Raw genomic sequence first — 16,283 nt, forward strand, 5'->3', positions numbered from 1 at the left:
GTACCTTATGTAAGTGGAGTCACACTGTAGTTGTCTTTTTGTGACCGGCTTATTTCACTTGGCATAATGTCCTCAAGCTTCATCTGTGTTGCAGTCTATTGCAAAATTTTCTTCATTTTTAAGGCTGAATGATATTCTCTTGCATGTATATACTTTTTGCATATCCTTTCATCTGTTGATGGACACTTGGGTTGCTTCAACATTTTAGCTGTTGTGAATAATGCTACTATGAACATGGGGTACAAATACTCTTCCAGGTCTTGCTTTCAATTCTTTTGGATATATAACCAGAAGTGGAATTGTTGGAACATACAGTAATTCTATTTTTAAGTTTTTGTTGAAGGCCATGCTGTTTCCCACAGCAGTTTCATCATTCTACATTCCCACCAAGAGAGCATAAGAGTCCCAGTTTCTCCAGATCTTTACCTGCACTTGTTTTCTGGACTTCCTTCCTTCCTTCTTTCCTTCCTTTCTTGTAGCCATCCTAATGGGTGTGAGGTGGTATTTCTTTGCACTTTTGATTTACATTTTCCTAATGATTACTGATGTTGAACATTTCTTCATGTGCTTATTGGCCATTTGTATAATCTTTTTTTGGAGAAATGTCTGAATCCTTTGTCCACTTTTGAATTGGGTTTTTGTTTTTGTATTGTTGAGTTTTGGGAGTTCTCTATATATTCTGATTATTAATCCTATATCAGATACATGATTAGCAAATATTTTCTCCCATTCTATGGGTTGCCATTTTACTCTGTGGATAAGTGTCTTTGATGCACACATTTTAAAACATTTTCATGAATTGCAATCTATTTTTTTTGTTGTTGTTACCTGTGCCTTTGGTGTCATATCCAAGAAAACATTGCCAAATCCAATGTCATAAAGTTTTGTCCTATGTTTTCTTCTAAGACTTGTATTGTGTTAAGGTTTATATTTAGGTTCTTGATCCAATATGAGTTAATTTTTGTATATGGAGTTCGGTAAAAGTCCAACTTCATCCTTTTGCATGTGGATATCCAGTTTTCCCAGCATCGTTTGTTGCAAAGACTGTCCCTTCCCTATTGACTGGTCTTGGCACCCTTGTAAAAATTCATTTGACCATATATGTGAGGGCTTATTTTCAGACTCTCTATTCTATTCCATTGGTCTTTATACCTGTCTTTATGTCAATGCCACACTCTTTTGATTTAGCTTGGTAGTAAGTTATTAAATCAGGTGTGTAAGTCCTCCAGTTTTGTTCTTCTTTTTCAAGTTTGCTTTTGCTATTTGGGGTTCCTTGAGATTTTATATGAATTTTAGGATAGTTTTTTTTGTATTTCTGCAAAAGTATCATGGGGATTTTCATAGGGATCACATTTAATCTGTAGATCGTTTTGGGTAGTATTGGCTTTTTAACAAGATTAAGTCTTGCAAACCATTAACATGGGATGTATTTCAATTTATTTATGTCTTCTTTCATTTCTTTCAGTGGCATTTTGTAGTTTTCATCATACAAGTCTTTTACCTCCTTGTTTAAGTTAATTCCTAAGTATTTTACTCTTTTTTTGGATACTGTAGTGAATGCAATTGTTTTGTAAGTTTCTTTTTAGATTGATCATTGTTAGTGTATAGAAATGCCACTGATTTTTCTGTGTTGACCTGTATCCTCCTACTTTGCTGAATTTTTTTCATTGTAACAGGTTTTTTTTTTTTTCCAGAATCTTCAGAGTTTACTACATATAAGATCATATCATCTGCAAACAGAGGAAAATTTACCTCTTTCTTTCCAATTTGTATGGCTTTTGTGTCTTTTTCTTGCCCAATTACTCTGGCTTGAACTTTCAGTGCTACAATGACTAGAAGTGGTGAAAGCACGCATCCCTGCCTTGTTTTTAATCATAGAGAAAAAGCTTTCAGTCTCTCACCACTGAGCATAATGTTCATTCTAGTTTTTTCACATACGACTTTTATTATGTTGAAGTCGTTTCCTTCTATTCCTAGTTTGTTGAGTGTTTTTATCATTAAAGGATGCTGAATTTTGTCAAGTGCCTTTTCTGCATCAATTGAGATGACCATGTGTGTGTTTTTTTTTCTCTTCATTCTGTTGATATGGCATATTACATTGATTGATTTTCATATGTTGAACCACCCTTGCGTTCCAGGAATAAATCCCACTTGGTTATGGTGGATAATCCTTTCAATACGCTGCTGAATTATGCTTGCTAGTATTTTGTTAAGCATTTTTGCATCATTGTTGATAAGAGGTAAGGATCTGTAGATTTCTTTTGTTGTCTCTGTTTGGCTTTGGTATCAGGGTAATGCAGGCCTTATAGAATGAGTTAGGAAGTGTTCCCTCCTCTTCACTTTTTGGGAAAAGGTTAAGACGGATTGGTATTAGTTCTTCTTTAAAAGTTTGGTCAGTGAATAATCAGGTTCAGGGCTTTTCTTTGATGGGAGACATTTGATTTCTGATTCAATCTCCTACTAGTTATGGGTCTCTTTGGATTTTCTGTTTCTTCACAATTTAGTCTTGGGAGGTTTTATGTTTCTAGAAATTTATTCAAGACTGCCACTATATTTGTCCTATTTTTAAAATTTCACATACATCATGATCATTTCCCATTCCATAAAATATCCTGTGGAAGCATGACTAAATGGTTGCGTAATACTCCATCCCACAAGTATGTCATACATTATCTAACCTTCTTCCTGTTGTTAAATGCAGGTTGATTTCAACTGTTTGTCTGCAACGAATATCCTCATTCTGTGCACACATCTCTTCTTAGTTCCTTAGGATATATTCCTTGGAGTAGAGTTCCTGGATCATTGGGTCTGTAAGCATTATTTCCTGCTCTGACCAAATCTTTTGAGATGATGCTGAAGAGGAAATTAGGCTCAAAGTCTAAGCTACCAGTTAAGCAATGAGAACAATTTATTTAGAAAATTTTCTTGTCAGTATCTTATTACTCCAGTTCTATTTATCCAGTTAGTTATCTGCTTAATAGATAGAAAATTATGGATATAAATATAATTTGCTTTAATAGCAATAAATCTTAAATACAACTTTATAGTAGTTTTTATTCTTATATTCAGTACTCATATGTGAATTCACTAACATTATTTAAAATGTGATAAACCACTAATCATAACCATCATAATCAAAACATTTATTTATTGAAAATTTGATCTGTACCAGACATAGTGCTAAGCCCTTTATATGCATAATCTCGTTAACAAATACCCTAACAGGTGGATGTAAGGAGCTCTAGTTTACAGAGGAGCAACCAGAGTCATTGAGAAGTCCAACCTGACAGCCTCTCCAGAAGCTAGAGCAGAGACCTAAGCCTAGGTCTTTCTTTAACATTCCTTTAGTGCTCACTACAAAGCAATGAATGTTCTAAGCTACAAAAATGAGGGTTTTTACAAATGACAAAACAAAGACCCTGAGAGGTTTGTTATCTGTCCAATGGAACATAGCTAATAAATGGTGGACCCAGGCTCAGACAAATTCTGGATATCCTATGCTTAGGAGTTCTCCCTCTCTGACCTGCTGCAATTGCACATGAAGTGCAAAGGAGGAAAAGAAGCCACTTTGGGCTAAGCAATTAAGAAGATTTTTTTTCTCTGACTGACAATAGACCAGGCCGCCTGAGCAGAGAAAAGGCTGGACTTTGGGCTCCCACCTGGTCCCCCTCCACCAGTAGTACCCTACTGTGGGAAACAGTGTGCCCAACCCAGGAACTGGCACCGGCTCCATCTCTCTCTCTCTCACCCTCAGGACCACAGTCATCTTTTCGCATCAGTGTGGCATTTTCTGGTCACACTAACTGGGTAGTCCGATTCTCAGGAGACCTGGTTTCTTGTGCTTCTGTCACTGACGACAGGATTTGGCCTCACGGAAACTGAAGGTGCAAAGACGCATTTGGCACCTGCTGCGATCCTGGGCGGTTGGTGGTCAGTAGGCGCCAGTTTGCCAAACCTGTTTGAAATTATTCAGCTGCGGCTCCTGCTGACTCACCACAAGCCCCCTCTTGGTGCCCACTGGCATTTCTGGAAACATAGTCAGACCCAGACCTAAGGCACCTTCCTGCCTGCAGCCCACGGGCTGCTGTGTTGCCCTGCACCAGGCGCACTCCACCACAACTTTGAAGGTCAGCCTGTCTTGGAGTCGGCCTTAACATGAGATAACGTGGATATTTCACTCGTCTGGCAGATATTTTTAGTCCTTTGTCCAACTTTTGAAAGAATGGAATTTTGGAAATGTTTCGCCTTAGACTTTTAGCATTCCTATGCTGATCCACTACCCCGGTGAACCCGTGGTTTCCCCGCTGCACTGATTACGGTAAAAACAGCAGTCATTCTGGGAATTTGTTCAGGTTTTTTCCAAATCCACTGAGCCTCGCCTCCGACACCACCTGCTCTGCAGCGGGTCCCGGCACCAGGTGCTCCGGTCTGGTTAGGACCCCGTGGGCCGCCTGACGGAGTCTGGACGCAATCCAGGTCCCTACCCGGCTCCTGGGTTCTTTCTACCTAACACATAGACTGACCTGTCCTGCGATGCGTTTCCTTTCCTCTTATAGACTTTTCTTTCTGACAGTTAAGAGTAGTGCTCAGGTAGAGATTTAGGAAATCAAAGAGTCAGAAGTTTCCAAACACGCTGAGGTCACTTTAAGAATTCAAAGGACACGAGACACCTGCCGGGGGGGGGAGCCCGTGAGCCGCTCTGCCCTCCCCCAGTCCGGAAATGCCAGCGTCCAACGGGGACCCGAGGCACTCCCAGGCTGGGAGGAGGCGGTTGATACCTGGATCTGAACCAACGCGGTCCCTCCCCGTTCCTCTGCCCTGTGGCGCAGGCTGGCCCTCCCAGCTGCGGAGCGCCGGGCTCCGCGCGCAGCCCCCTCGGGGCAGGTCCGCCCGCAGTCCTCCCGGCTACTGGCTGCCCGGAGCCAGTGTGGGCGGGGCGGGGACCCGGGAACCAGGCGCGCGGTGAGGGGCGGGGGCGGCAGCCGGCGGGGCGGAGCCGGCGGGGCGGGGACCGAGGCAACTAGCCAATCCGCGCGGACTCGTGTTCGCCCAGGCTCCCGACCGGCCGGCGGGAACTGGGGAGCCGCTCCCCACCCCTCGCGGACTTCGGAATTGGCTGGCGGCCTGACGGGCGCCGCGGCCGCAGCGCGTTTCCGCAGTTTGTCGAGCCCCGAGGATGCGCGCCCTGCCAGCCCTGGACGCGCCCCCGAGCGAGCGCCTCCTGTCCCGGGACTCCGGGGCTCCCCGGGCCCGGGACGCGGCGGGGCCGACGCGCAGGAGCGCGGTGGAAAGGCTGGCAGCCGACCGCTCGAAGTACGTGCGGGGCCCGCCGGGAGCCGGCCCAGGCCCGTCTTGCGAGGGCAGCAGCCCCGGGGCGAGCCAAGGGCAGGAGGGCGACCCTCGGCCCCCGGCGCGCGTCCCCGGTCCGGTGGCGCGCAGGGCCATAGCGCGGAAGCCGCTGAGGCCGGACTCGCTGGTTATCTACCGACAGAAATGCGAGTTCGTCCGAGGGTCGGGAGCCGACAGCCCCAGGGGAGGCCTGGTGAAGAAGCTCTTCCAGGGGCCGGGCAAGGACAAGACGCCGGGGTCGCCCGGCACGTCCCGGGTGGGGGAGGAGGGCGGGGCCAGGGCCCCGGAGGCCGCCCCGACCGAGCCCGGCCCCGTCGCGGCTCCCGCGGTGCCAGGGCCCTCCGCGCCCCCGGCCCCCGCCCCGCCGGTCAGGGCGCCCTCCAGAGTCCCGGCTGCGCCCCGGGGTCCGGAGCTGCTCGGGGCGAGGCACCGGGGGCTGCAGCGCTCGCAGTCCGACCTCAGCGCGCGCTACTCCGCGTCCTTGGCCGAATTTGACACCTTCTTCCAGTACTGCGGCCTGGAGCCCGAGGTGGTGGAGGCGCTCGGGCGGGAGAACTTCTCCGCCGGGTCGGACCTCGTCGCCTGCAAGGTCCGCAGCGTGAGCGTCGCCACCTCCGACAGCGGCTTCTCCCGGCACAGCGGCGGCGACGAGGGGCTGCAGGAGGGAGAGCTGACGGAGCAGGTGCCCAGCACCACCTCGGTGGTCGAGAGGAACGCCCGCATCATCAAGTGGCTGTACACCTGTAAGAAGGCCAAGGAGACCCCCGGCCAGGGGCTGCAGGGCCCGGCGTGACCGCTGCGCCCCGGGAGACCCGGACCGAGGTTTGCGTCCAGAGAGGCCGGGAGGGGTGTGTGTGTGGCGTGCCTGTGAGGGCTTGGGGAGTGACCGAGCGAGCCGGGTAGCTCCAGCCTTCTCAAGTAACGAGGGACCCTAGCGATGGAGACGCAGAGGCTCCTGCGTCAGAGAGGCCGCTGCTGAAGAGCAGAAGGGCCGCCAGGCCAGGTGCCCGCAGGGTCTGCACCAGTTCTTCTGAGCGTGCGGTTTCTGGCTGCCTGGAAAGCTACTTGTGTACACTAACACCATCCCAGTTGGTCTATTACTGTGAAAAGTGGAGACATTGGGATTATAAATGCTCAGTTAGGAAGTGGTTTTACACCTCAGCTGTTATCCTGATTTCAGCATAGCCTGAGGGCCCCAGTTCCTGTGGGCATCCAGAGCTTTGATGTGAGTTGACTGGTCAGCCTGTGGCCCTGGGGTGGGGCTGCCATCTCCCCTCCAGCAGAAAGGAAGGCTCTGTACTTCCTGGAGGCCTTTACCCAACTGGGAGGGAGGAGAACTTCTCTACAGGATCTTGTCAGCAGTTTGACATTCATTTAGCTGCAAAGATCTTTATTTGGCTAAATTTTGTTCAAATTGTTTGGAGATCTTCCTACGGAGAGTCGCTGGAGCAGCTTAGTTCACAAGAAGGAGCTTCAGTTTGTTGAATTGGGAGCTGGAGTAGATCATAACTAGCATCTCAGAGTTCTACTCGGCAGTGATTCTGTATTTTATTTGCCTCTGATGATAATTTGGGAGGTAAGTTTCTTCCCCTTGGACATCAGTAGCTCAGGGTTGATCTCGAGAAGTTCTTTTTCCCTGGGGAACTAAGGAATGCTTATCCTCGCTGTCACCTCTGTGGAGAGGGCATTTCCAGGGGTAGTGAAGAGAGAAGGGAAGGTACCTTTTCAGGGTTCTCTTTGGGAACCAAGATTTTAAATATTGCAATATCTTGTTTTCTCTGACCCTGCACTGAAAACTTGCTACAGGTGTTTGTGAAATTCATGTGGTGGAAGTATTTTTTCTGCCCTTGAGATGAGTAATTGAACACACAGTATCAGTCTTCTGCATGGTGAGGGGGTCTGCCGCAGACACGATGCACACAGCTCACCTGTGTTTGAGGCCTGGAAAAAGCCTAACTTCCCCCAGTGGCCATGGTCTTGGTACGGTTGTGACAATTCGCAAAAAGAGAGGAGTTCATTGTTTCTCTTGGACTCAGAAGGGTCATGACTTAAGTGCTCCCTTGTAGTTCATTGAGGATTGTTGCATTTCCACTAGCCTGAATCCCCAAGGAATGTATATAGGCAGTCAGAATTTAAACTAAAAGCACACATTAACTGGTACTTTTCACCGGTTGTCTTGGGAACTGAGATGAGTGAATGTTGGCCCAGGGTTAGGGTTGGCCATGAACACCCTGATGTGGAGGAAGGAAGCTGCAGGGGCCAGCATGTCCCAGAGGGATGTTGTGTGGGATGGAGCTGTCAGCGGGCGTGGGGAGGGCTTCTGGTAGCAGCCACTCCTGCACTTCTAGCTTAGGCTCCCGTTGTCCATAAAACGAAGGCAGATAGCAGATGCTTTCCAACCTCTATGCTTTACGATTCCATATAGTCAGTAGTCTGTATGTCTGTGTTCCATGATTGTAACCCAGAAAAGGAAAACAAAAAAACTGTCGTCTATTGTAGTATGTAAAAAGTAAACTTACAAATAAGCTCCTTCCAGGTGGCCAGAGTGCACTGTATTGTATGCAAAGAGTATAGGTAAAATTGGTGGTGCAAATAGTGCTGAAGTAACACAATGGTGCACAAACACACCAAAATAAAACCTGACACCAACAAAATAAAAGCACTCTCCTCTGATCCGTGGAGACCCAGCCCCACGCTCACCCGCAGTGCTCCAGTGTGAAAGCCTGAGAGGGAGTTTAGGATTCAGTCCATGAAGTAACTTTCCAAATAACCTTTCCTTTTAGGTCTGAGCCTGTGAAAGATTTAAGAAGGTTGGTTAGCCTGTAACAACTTTCACTTTTATGACAGAGAAGTAGTTGAGGCAAGAGAGAAAGTGACACAGGTTTAGGAAACTGCCCAGCGTGAGCCTCTGCAGGAGAACAGAGGTCACTCACTCCCCCTCTCCCTCCCTCTGCGTAACCCTGTTTGTTCAAGTGGGGGACGGTGTCACCTGTATCCTGAGCTGGTTCATATTACCGCTCAGAGAAGGGAGATGGAGTTGACACGGAACCTGTCCAGTTTGCTGTATGGCATTGGCAAGCACCAGCACTGTAAAGATTTTCTCTACGAATTTACTCTCCTAGACCCAAAACAGCTCAGGTTATTTGAACTTCCACCCAGGACACCTAAGGGCTGGCTGCTCGGAGAATTGTGAGGAAGAAATGCACGTCCTTTCTCCAGCTCACTGGGACTGGGACTGGGACGATGTCTGCCCACGATCCCGGCCCCTCGACTCGCCGTCCGCAGACACGAAGTCCCCTCTGAAGAAGAGCCAGGAGAGAGCTCAGGCCCTTCGCCTTCATTGGTGAGGGTCTTCTGGAAGCTTGAACAAAATGCAGCTGACCTTTTCTCACAGGATTACTTGCCCGAGATTAATTCCATAACTTCTGGAAGCTGTGGAAGCAAGACTACAAGGTGTAATTTTTCTCTAGTTTATCAGGACATTTGTGTTGGAGTCCATACGGATTCATTTTAAGATATCATGAAAAATTCAGAAAATTTGAGACGAACAAATATATGCTTTCTAAGTGAAAAGGAAAACATTTTATATGGAGGTTTTTGTCCCCTTGGTAGATAGAGATATTATAAAGTAAAATTAAAATATCCCATCTGGAATTAAATAAAAGGTTCAAAAATGTATTACCCCATGGAGTAAAAATATTTGCTTTCCCAAACTGAGAATATCAGAGCTGGAGAATGACTTGTAGAATCTGCACGCAGTCCCCCTGGGATCCTTTAGTGATAGATAGTTACATGTGGATAATTTTGGTATGCTGTTTCCCAGTGTATAATTCCTGAAAACTGCTCTTCTGTCTACTGGTGTTTAATCATCTTCCTGTCATTCAATTCATTAAAATGATAGGCCTGCCAAAATTTAGGTTTCTGGTTTTCTATCTTTTGCACAGACTATATGTTACTGATTTTAATATTGTTATGAAAGAATGGTAACTTGTCCTTTGAATTAATTAGGGATAAACATTGTTCGGTTTTAAGGCCAAACTCTCAGACATTGCCCAGCTCTCTTCAGATTTCTCTTTGGTAGATGTGGGCGACTGAAAAGCTAGGGGGTGGAACTGTCTCACCATCTGCAAAGGTGCCATGGGGAGACAGAGCAAGCAAACTGGGACACTCCTGACTTTCTGCTTCTTTCTTTTCTGACTAGCTGGGAAGCTCTGTAGTCACCAACTAAGAGTGCATTTTAGGTCAACTAGTGGCTTGAGCTGTAATAAGGCTACCTACTCTGTCTTCAGGCCAGCCCCTGGGCCTTTTAGAGAGATTTGTATTTGAAAGCGAAGAATCTGTTTGCCTCTAAAAATTTATTTGTCCTGCTTGCTTTGTGTTCTATTTTGTTGTCCAGCTGTGTGCTAGTGGGCACTGGGCCTTACCAATCAACATTCAAAGAAATTTTTCTTTACTGCCCCGGAAAAAGGCCTGCAGGGAGATGGATGCAGAGAAACCAGATGATAGCTGTTTTTGCTACTGATTTCTTTTCAAAATTTAAAATGTGCAAAGGAGATGTTTAAAATGCAGAAAATATCACAAAACCAAAAACTGCAGGGACCAGACTTTGTAGTTCAATGCTTGGCTTTATAACTTTTGCCTAGATTGGTGTTGATTGACAGCTTTTTCCTTACTCCTCAGGAAGCAAGCCTTCCCGACAGTTGGGACTCCTTGAAGTACATCTGGATGATTGGGACCCCAGGGCCATCCTCACTGCCAGGTTTTGTCCAGTGTACCCAGGTGTCCATATGATTGCTGTTTTCCCAGGAATAAAGCACACCACTGAAGAAGCCTAAGCAATTTCAGAAGGTTTGAAGTGCTATGGAGAAGATGGGAGCATAGAACTTGGAAATTAGCTGAGTTATAACTGTTATGACACAGCTGAAGCTCTGGAAGATATTTTCTTGTGTTAGGTGGACCTATTCTTGCTTCCAGAGAGCAGCAGAAGAGGGAAAAGCTGCTTGGAAATATTTTCAAGGGCATCTTTGTGAGTGGCTTGCTGACAAAGAGGTACAATGATACATTTTAATGATATCTAAATTAATTTAAAAAGAAAAAAAGGCAAAGAGCATGAGAAGCACACATGAACGCCACGGTATTTCCTTCTTCAATCATATTGGATGGATTGGCACCATCTAAGTCAAAGTTCTGTGGCCAGAAGAAGTTACATTCTACACAAATTCTCTGGCTAACAAAGAGCAAACACACGCTCACACTTGCATACTCACAGGTAGACCTCAATTTCTAAGCACCACTGCCCTGTAAACTACAGTGAATTGCCAAACTGTGCAACTGATCATCTTATGAAATGAATCAGAAAGCACTTTTCAAACCACTTGTGAGCCGCAAGGTCATTCTGTGAACGCCACTCCTGTTGGGTTGTAGACATGCAGAGGTACCATTAAAAGATAAAGAGCTGAAATACTGTTAGGAAACCTTTTCTTGTACTTGGACAGTTCCTTGGGAGTTGGCAGAAGAATATTGGAGCTTCGTTCCTTCAGATCAACAGCAGTGGTCCTCTTCTGCAGCACCGTTTAGAATGTGCCTGCATGGTTCTCTCGTTCCCAGCTTCCAAGAGGATAAAAAGCCTCGGTTTAGACAGAACATGGACTCATGACATGTGACATGCCCTGCTCTCTGGTCTAATTCACACACCCACCTATCAGGCAATCATTCCAAACTTGGCAACAGTTCACCCTTCTCTGAAAAGGGTGTGTTTGAGACAAGGGTTAGCCTCTGGGTGTCGGTAAGGAATTACTGTGACCCTAAATCTGAACCAGCTCATGACACTCAGAGTAAATAGATTTCAGATTCAGAAACTTCTGAGGGGAATTTTGTATCAATGATGACAACCCAAAGAAAATTTGTCACCTGGTCGAAGCTTACAATGTTTTATCAAAATATGTCCCTTCAAGAATAAAATTATTAGAAGAATCGGGAGGGAAGAGAAATAGGTTTCTCAATGGTAAAATATTTTATAAACCAATTTTGATATATTCATGTATTTGTTTAATATTGTATTCTATTTTTGTAACTTTTACTGTGAGAATAAGTCCTTGAGTTACTTAAATATTTATTTTTACATAGTTATTGGTCTTCAAATAGTTTTCCTACACTTCATATGGTTTTAGTTTTTATCAGGATAATTTAAAATCATTCTCTCCTTGGCTATCTTTTTGTATGTTGTTTAACTGAATTTCCAAATTTGACTGTAAGCAGAGTGTTCACTACTCTCTAAAGTGCTCAGTACTGTGGGGACTTGTTTTTAAGTAAAACACAGATGCGCATTTGGGGAGGCTCTGTTGGCTGACAGACGTACCTCTGTCAATGTAGTCTCTAGAAAGACAAAGATTCCCTGCTCTAAGAAATTTTTCCCTGTTGTTTTTTTAAAAATGCTGCTGTTTTGCTGCTCACTGGATTACACTTAGTTTAAAAGATAATGTCAAAGATGAGAGGAGTTTTCTTTAAAGGACCTTTTCATATATGCAGTTCCCTTGTTTACAGGTTCCATTAATTTTAATATGTGAATGCTTTAAGTAAAATTGTTATGTGCCTTTCTATTGTCAGAATAGGATGAACCGAAACCTAGCTCAGATTTATCTGAGATCAAAATGGTGCAGACTCTACCATCCATGTAATAGATGAAAAAAGAGAAAAACAAATTGGTTACCATTTAAAAGCACCAAGATCTTCGAGAAGCATTTGCACTTCAGTGGAGGCGACTTCTGGAAGTAGCTGCCAGGAACAGGGAACCCCCGACCCCAGCAGGATGGGTTAACGCTCCCTCTTGTCCATTCAGATTCACGCCTAAGCTCCGGGCCTGAGTGTGTGGTTGGAGGCCAGGGGTCCTTTCCTAACTGAATTACCCCAGTTTGCTGAGTGACTTTGAGAAAATCAAACTTTGTAGCTCAATCTGAATGAAAAAGCTTGTAATTGCTCTTCACTATTGCTGCAAAATAGTTTCTTTTGTTCACAAAAGAATAGCTTCTCAGATAATATGATTAAGCACAATGGAGAGAAAAAATTATTGATACAGCATGGAAAATATCTTGATAGTATCTATTTCATTAATACATGGGTACAGATCATCAGTGCCTCAGAGTGAAAGGTATTTATGTAACTGGAAAGTTTCCTCACTATATACTGATGCATATAGTTTCTAAACTGCTGGTCACTGACACTGGAATACAAAGAAGGCTTTATGAAACGTTGCCCTTTTCAGTGGGTTAAAGGTGCAGTGCTGTAGTTACAGTTGGTGATTCCATAAAATATCAGGCCCAGACAATTGTTATGGCTGTTTTTGAATAGAGTTCATTTTTTCTACACACTGCTTGCGACATGAGTGCAATATTGTACATTCTGTATCAAAGAAATAAAGTATTTTTTATCATTTTTAGTATTACTTTATGAATTTGTACAATGTGAAAAAACTGAAGCAAGAGTATGCTTATTATAATTACTCAAATCTTTGGCTTTCTCCCTTTTTTCAATATCATCTCAACAGATTATCAGTAGAAATGAGGAGCGCATTCTAAAACTTGACCCAGGAGAGCCATATGGTACCCAAAGTCTCCAGTTCTCCCAGGAGAGCCATGTGGTATCCAAAGTCTCCAGTTCTCCCAGGACAGCCATGTGATATCCAAAGTCTCCAGTTCTCACTGGAGACGGAATGCAATAAAAACAGTTTGAATATTTAGCACGTTGGTTTTCTTTGTTTCATCAGTCTTTTGTTTAAATTTTTTTTCTTCATGGTTTATTAATACTATCATTGTAAAATGGGTCCAAAGATAAAAATGAGAGTATAGTTTGTAACCTTTCCCGTTAGTTAACTGCTTGGTGAAGGCAAACTCTACGTACATCAGGTTTGCTCTCTGTATCTGCTGGGACTGGAGATGTAGGCCTCAGCCAGTGGGGAGGTCCAGTCTCTAAATCGCTGATCTGGTTGAGCCAGGCCAGCTTCTGTTTCAGTCCTGCAGTGGCTTATGCACAAATCCACACAAGCATCCAAAGACAGGACTCCTGAGGAGAATAGTTTACCCTGTATTTCCACGAAGACCATGGACAAGCCCCCAGGGACTGTAGAAACTCTCTGATTGTAACTGTTCAGAAACTGTCCAGACATCGTGCTATGTGGCTTCCATCACAGAATCCAACAGCACCTGTCATTGTCTTCCTTCAGGTAAACATGAGTTCTCACCTTTCTGTTTCCCTTTTTGAAAATTTGATAAGACAGAAGCAATGAAGTGATGCACAGTGGTTAGATGTTTCGACTTTGCTTGCGTTTTCTGTGATGAGATAAATTAATTTATATAATAGTTAAGTGTTCCAGGTTGGAAATATTGAGCAAGAAGGAAATTAAGTTCTCAACCAGGAGCTTATAACTCTGGTCATGGAAGTAGGAAGGAACAGTTCATGGGGAGAAAAATACAGAAACACCAGACAATGTGCTCCTATCCAGTAATATTTTCCTCATTATCTCTGCTACAATGCCCCCAATCCTACAATTGTCATCTTTGTGTTATCTCCTTGAAAATTGTCATTAAAATTGAAATGCTTTCTGAAGGGGAGAATGTATTAAACCATTGATAACTATTCATCTTTAAGTCGAAACAGAATATTGATGTCTTTAGAAAGTGAGAAACCGAGCCACAGAAACATATGGAAAGATTGGAATCTTGGCTTAATGTATAGCCTGTGGGATACTCAATTTTGAGCTTAAGTAGGACTCTTGCTACAAGTGCCAGAATGGAAATTATGGTATCCACTAAATGCATACCCTGCTGTTGAAACACTCATGATCCTGAGCAGTAGCGGCTATAATCAAGGACACCCCACTGATAACAAGCAGATTCACCCACGTTCATGTATTGAGGAGCCAGATACCGCAGTAGGCACTGGGGCTGCCCAGGCGCCCTGCCATGACGGCGTATGTTCTAGGAGGAAGGTCAGATACTCAGTACAGGGTAGATAGGCCAGCAGTTAGATGACAGACGTGGGAAACACGCAGATGGAAGGTGGGGGAGGGGATAAAGCGGCGTAAAGCCGAGCAGACAGAAGCGAGCGGCGCCATGAGCCAGCCTCACGGATTTCAATACGACCCTTCGTTTTGTAGTTTCTGTTTATTGGCCAATCTGTCTGAACCATAAATGGAACCCAAAGTCCAAATCATAAAAAGAGTCAAGCTACTGGGAAATAAAACATGCAAGTTACAAATGGTTTATTTTAATCCCTGGACGCCCTTCACCCTCCAAATTCATGTGAAGTCTAAATTGAATAAAAAGCAGAACGCGTTACAAATGGGGCCTCGGGGCTTGGTCTGTATCCAGTCAGAACGTTGTTGATAAAGGACTGTGTGGCTTTCCTCGCTCTTAGAGGAAGTCCTCTTTTCAAATAGAATAAAAAGTCAAGATAGCAAAGAAGTGGTGACTGCCAGAGGCCAGAGCAGGCCCGCTCTCACGAAGGGGCGGTGTTTCCTCTGGTGACCTCTGAGGCTGTGTCAAGGACACGCCCTTGGAGGTAAACAGCTGGGTGCAGGCTGGGCCTCCTCTGCTTGGCAGTCAGGACTGCAGCACCCACAGTCCGGAGAGGGGTGCATCCGAAGTGCCAGTAGAGAGCTCTCAGGCCGCCTCCTTGCGGGGGTGAGTCAGGCGCCAGAGAGAATGTCCGTGCGGCATCTGCGGAGGCGGGCAGGGACCCGGGACCACAGACCGTCAAAGCTGGAAGGAATGTTAGGACTCGTGTACCACCGCCCCAGCCTCCAGCAGGTGCACGCCCCCGCGTCTGTCCAGGCTTCTTCCCAGCCCTGCCCTAGTTGCTGAACGTGAGCAGGGCAACCAGCTGTCCCTGTCTGCCGGGAACTTTCTGGTGTCCTCGGAGAATCTTCAGTCCCCAGCCAGCTGGGAAGATGGGACACCCTAAGAGAGCACCTTGATCAGCACACATCTCCATGCCAAGCTCTCGATTTCACTTTAATTCCCACTCCGAGGAAATTAATGCCAAAACTACCGTGAGCACATGAGAACTTGAAGTTCATGGCGTTAAGGGCTTGGCATTTTCACTCTTGCCTTAAATTAGGGCAGCTGAGGTAGAGTGTTTCCTGTCTGGTGGGGAAGGTCATGTGGTGAGGATGAAGAAGGGTTAGATGCTTCTCCGGTGTTAGTCCTACTCCTGGGAGGGCCTAGCTCCCTGGAAGAAGCTGGTCACCACGGCCCAGGAGGGGGCCCGCACGTCCTGGGCACCTGCAGCAGGAGCAGGACGAAGCGCTCACCTTCGTTATTCTACCTTAGCCTCACACCAGTCTATCAGGACCACCATTTTAACCTGTGAGGTAGCTGAGGTGTGGAGAGATTTAGTACCTGCTCGGGTCAGAGAACTAATATGCTGGAGAAGTCAGAGTGTGGACCTAAATCTGCCTGGCTCCAAAAGCAGCCGCGCTCTCTCTTTTAAGAAGTAAGTGAGAGCCAGAATGCTTGAAGAATTTCGTAACTTCTCAAGGGCGCAGACTGATTCAACAGATCAGAACGTAAGCAGGATTCTATCCAAGCAGCCACTCCCGCATTACCCGACTGTCCCCATTTCCATCCGCTGAGCGGCTCCGGTGAGGGTGGAGACGCTGTCCCACGTCTCACGCGCTGAGAAGGCTCGGGGCAGCGTGCAAATGTCCACGCTACGGGACAGGCTCTCATGGTGTAGGGTGTGTTGGTCATTTTACATGAGATGGCATGTGCCTTAGAAACAGAGTCTTAAATAAAGAGAAAATCGGAGGGGGAGCAAGGAAGCTGTGCCAGAAGAGCTTGGGCCAGTGAGGCAAAATGCCAAACTGGGTGACGGCCCACCTGCTGCATCACAAGCTCCACGAACGAGTGTTGCGAATCCAGAGTGCATCCACCTCACGT

The 16,283-nt window shown here is 45.7% G+C and overlaps 1 protein-coding gene across 2 annotated transcripts; it reads left to right on the forward strand.

Moving 5' to 3' along the window:
* Positions 1 to 5,083: 5,083 nt before the first annotated feature.
* Positions 5,084 to 13,055, forward strand: FAM110C (family with sequence similarity 110 member C). Of its 2 annotated transcripts, none has more exons than XM_007195722.2 (2): positions 5,084 to 6,171; positions 10,030 to 13,055. In XM_007195722.2, exon 1 carries the CDS (start codon positions 5,177 to 5,179, stop codon positions 6,140 to 6,142), a length of 966 nt encoding a protein of 321 aa, XP_007195784.2. In that variant the 5' UTR covers positions 5,084 to 5,176; the 3' UTR covers positions 6,143 to 6,171; positions 10,030 to 13,055. The 2 variants fall into 2 exon arrangements, with proteins under 2 accessions (XP_007195784.2, XP_057413748.1); XM_057557765.1 differs by having other exon boundaries at positions 10,034 to 13,055.
* Positions 13,056 to 16,283: the final 3,228 nt, after the last annotated feature.

This window comes from Balaenoptera acutorostrata, chromosome 12, assembly GCF_949987535.1.
Source record: "Balaenoptera acutorostrata chromosome 12, mBalAcu1.1, whole genome shotgun sequence".
Taxonomy (NCBI): domain Eukaryota; kingdom Metazoa; phylum Chordata; class Mammalia; order Artiodactyla; family Balaenopteridae; genus Balaenoptera; species Balaenoptera acutorostrata.

What these genes read in the sequence shown, in the direction of transcription:
- FAM110C (XM_007195722.2), top strand. Translation starts at nt 5,177, where the DNA reads ATGCGCGCCCTGCCAGCCCTGGACGCGCCCCCGAGCGAGCGCCTCCTG.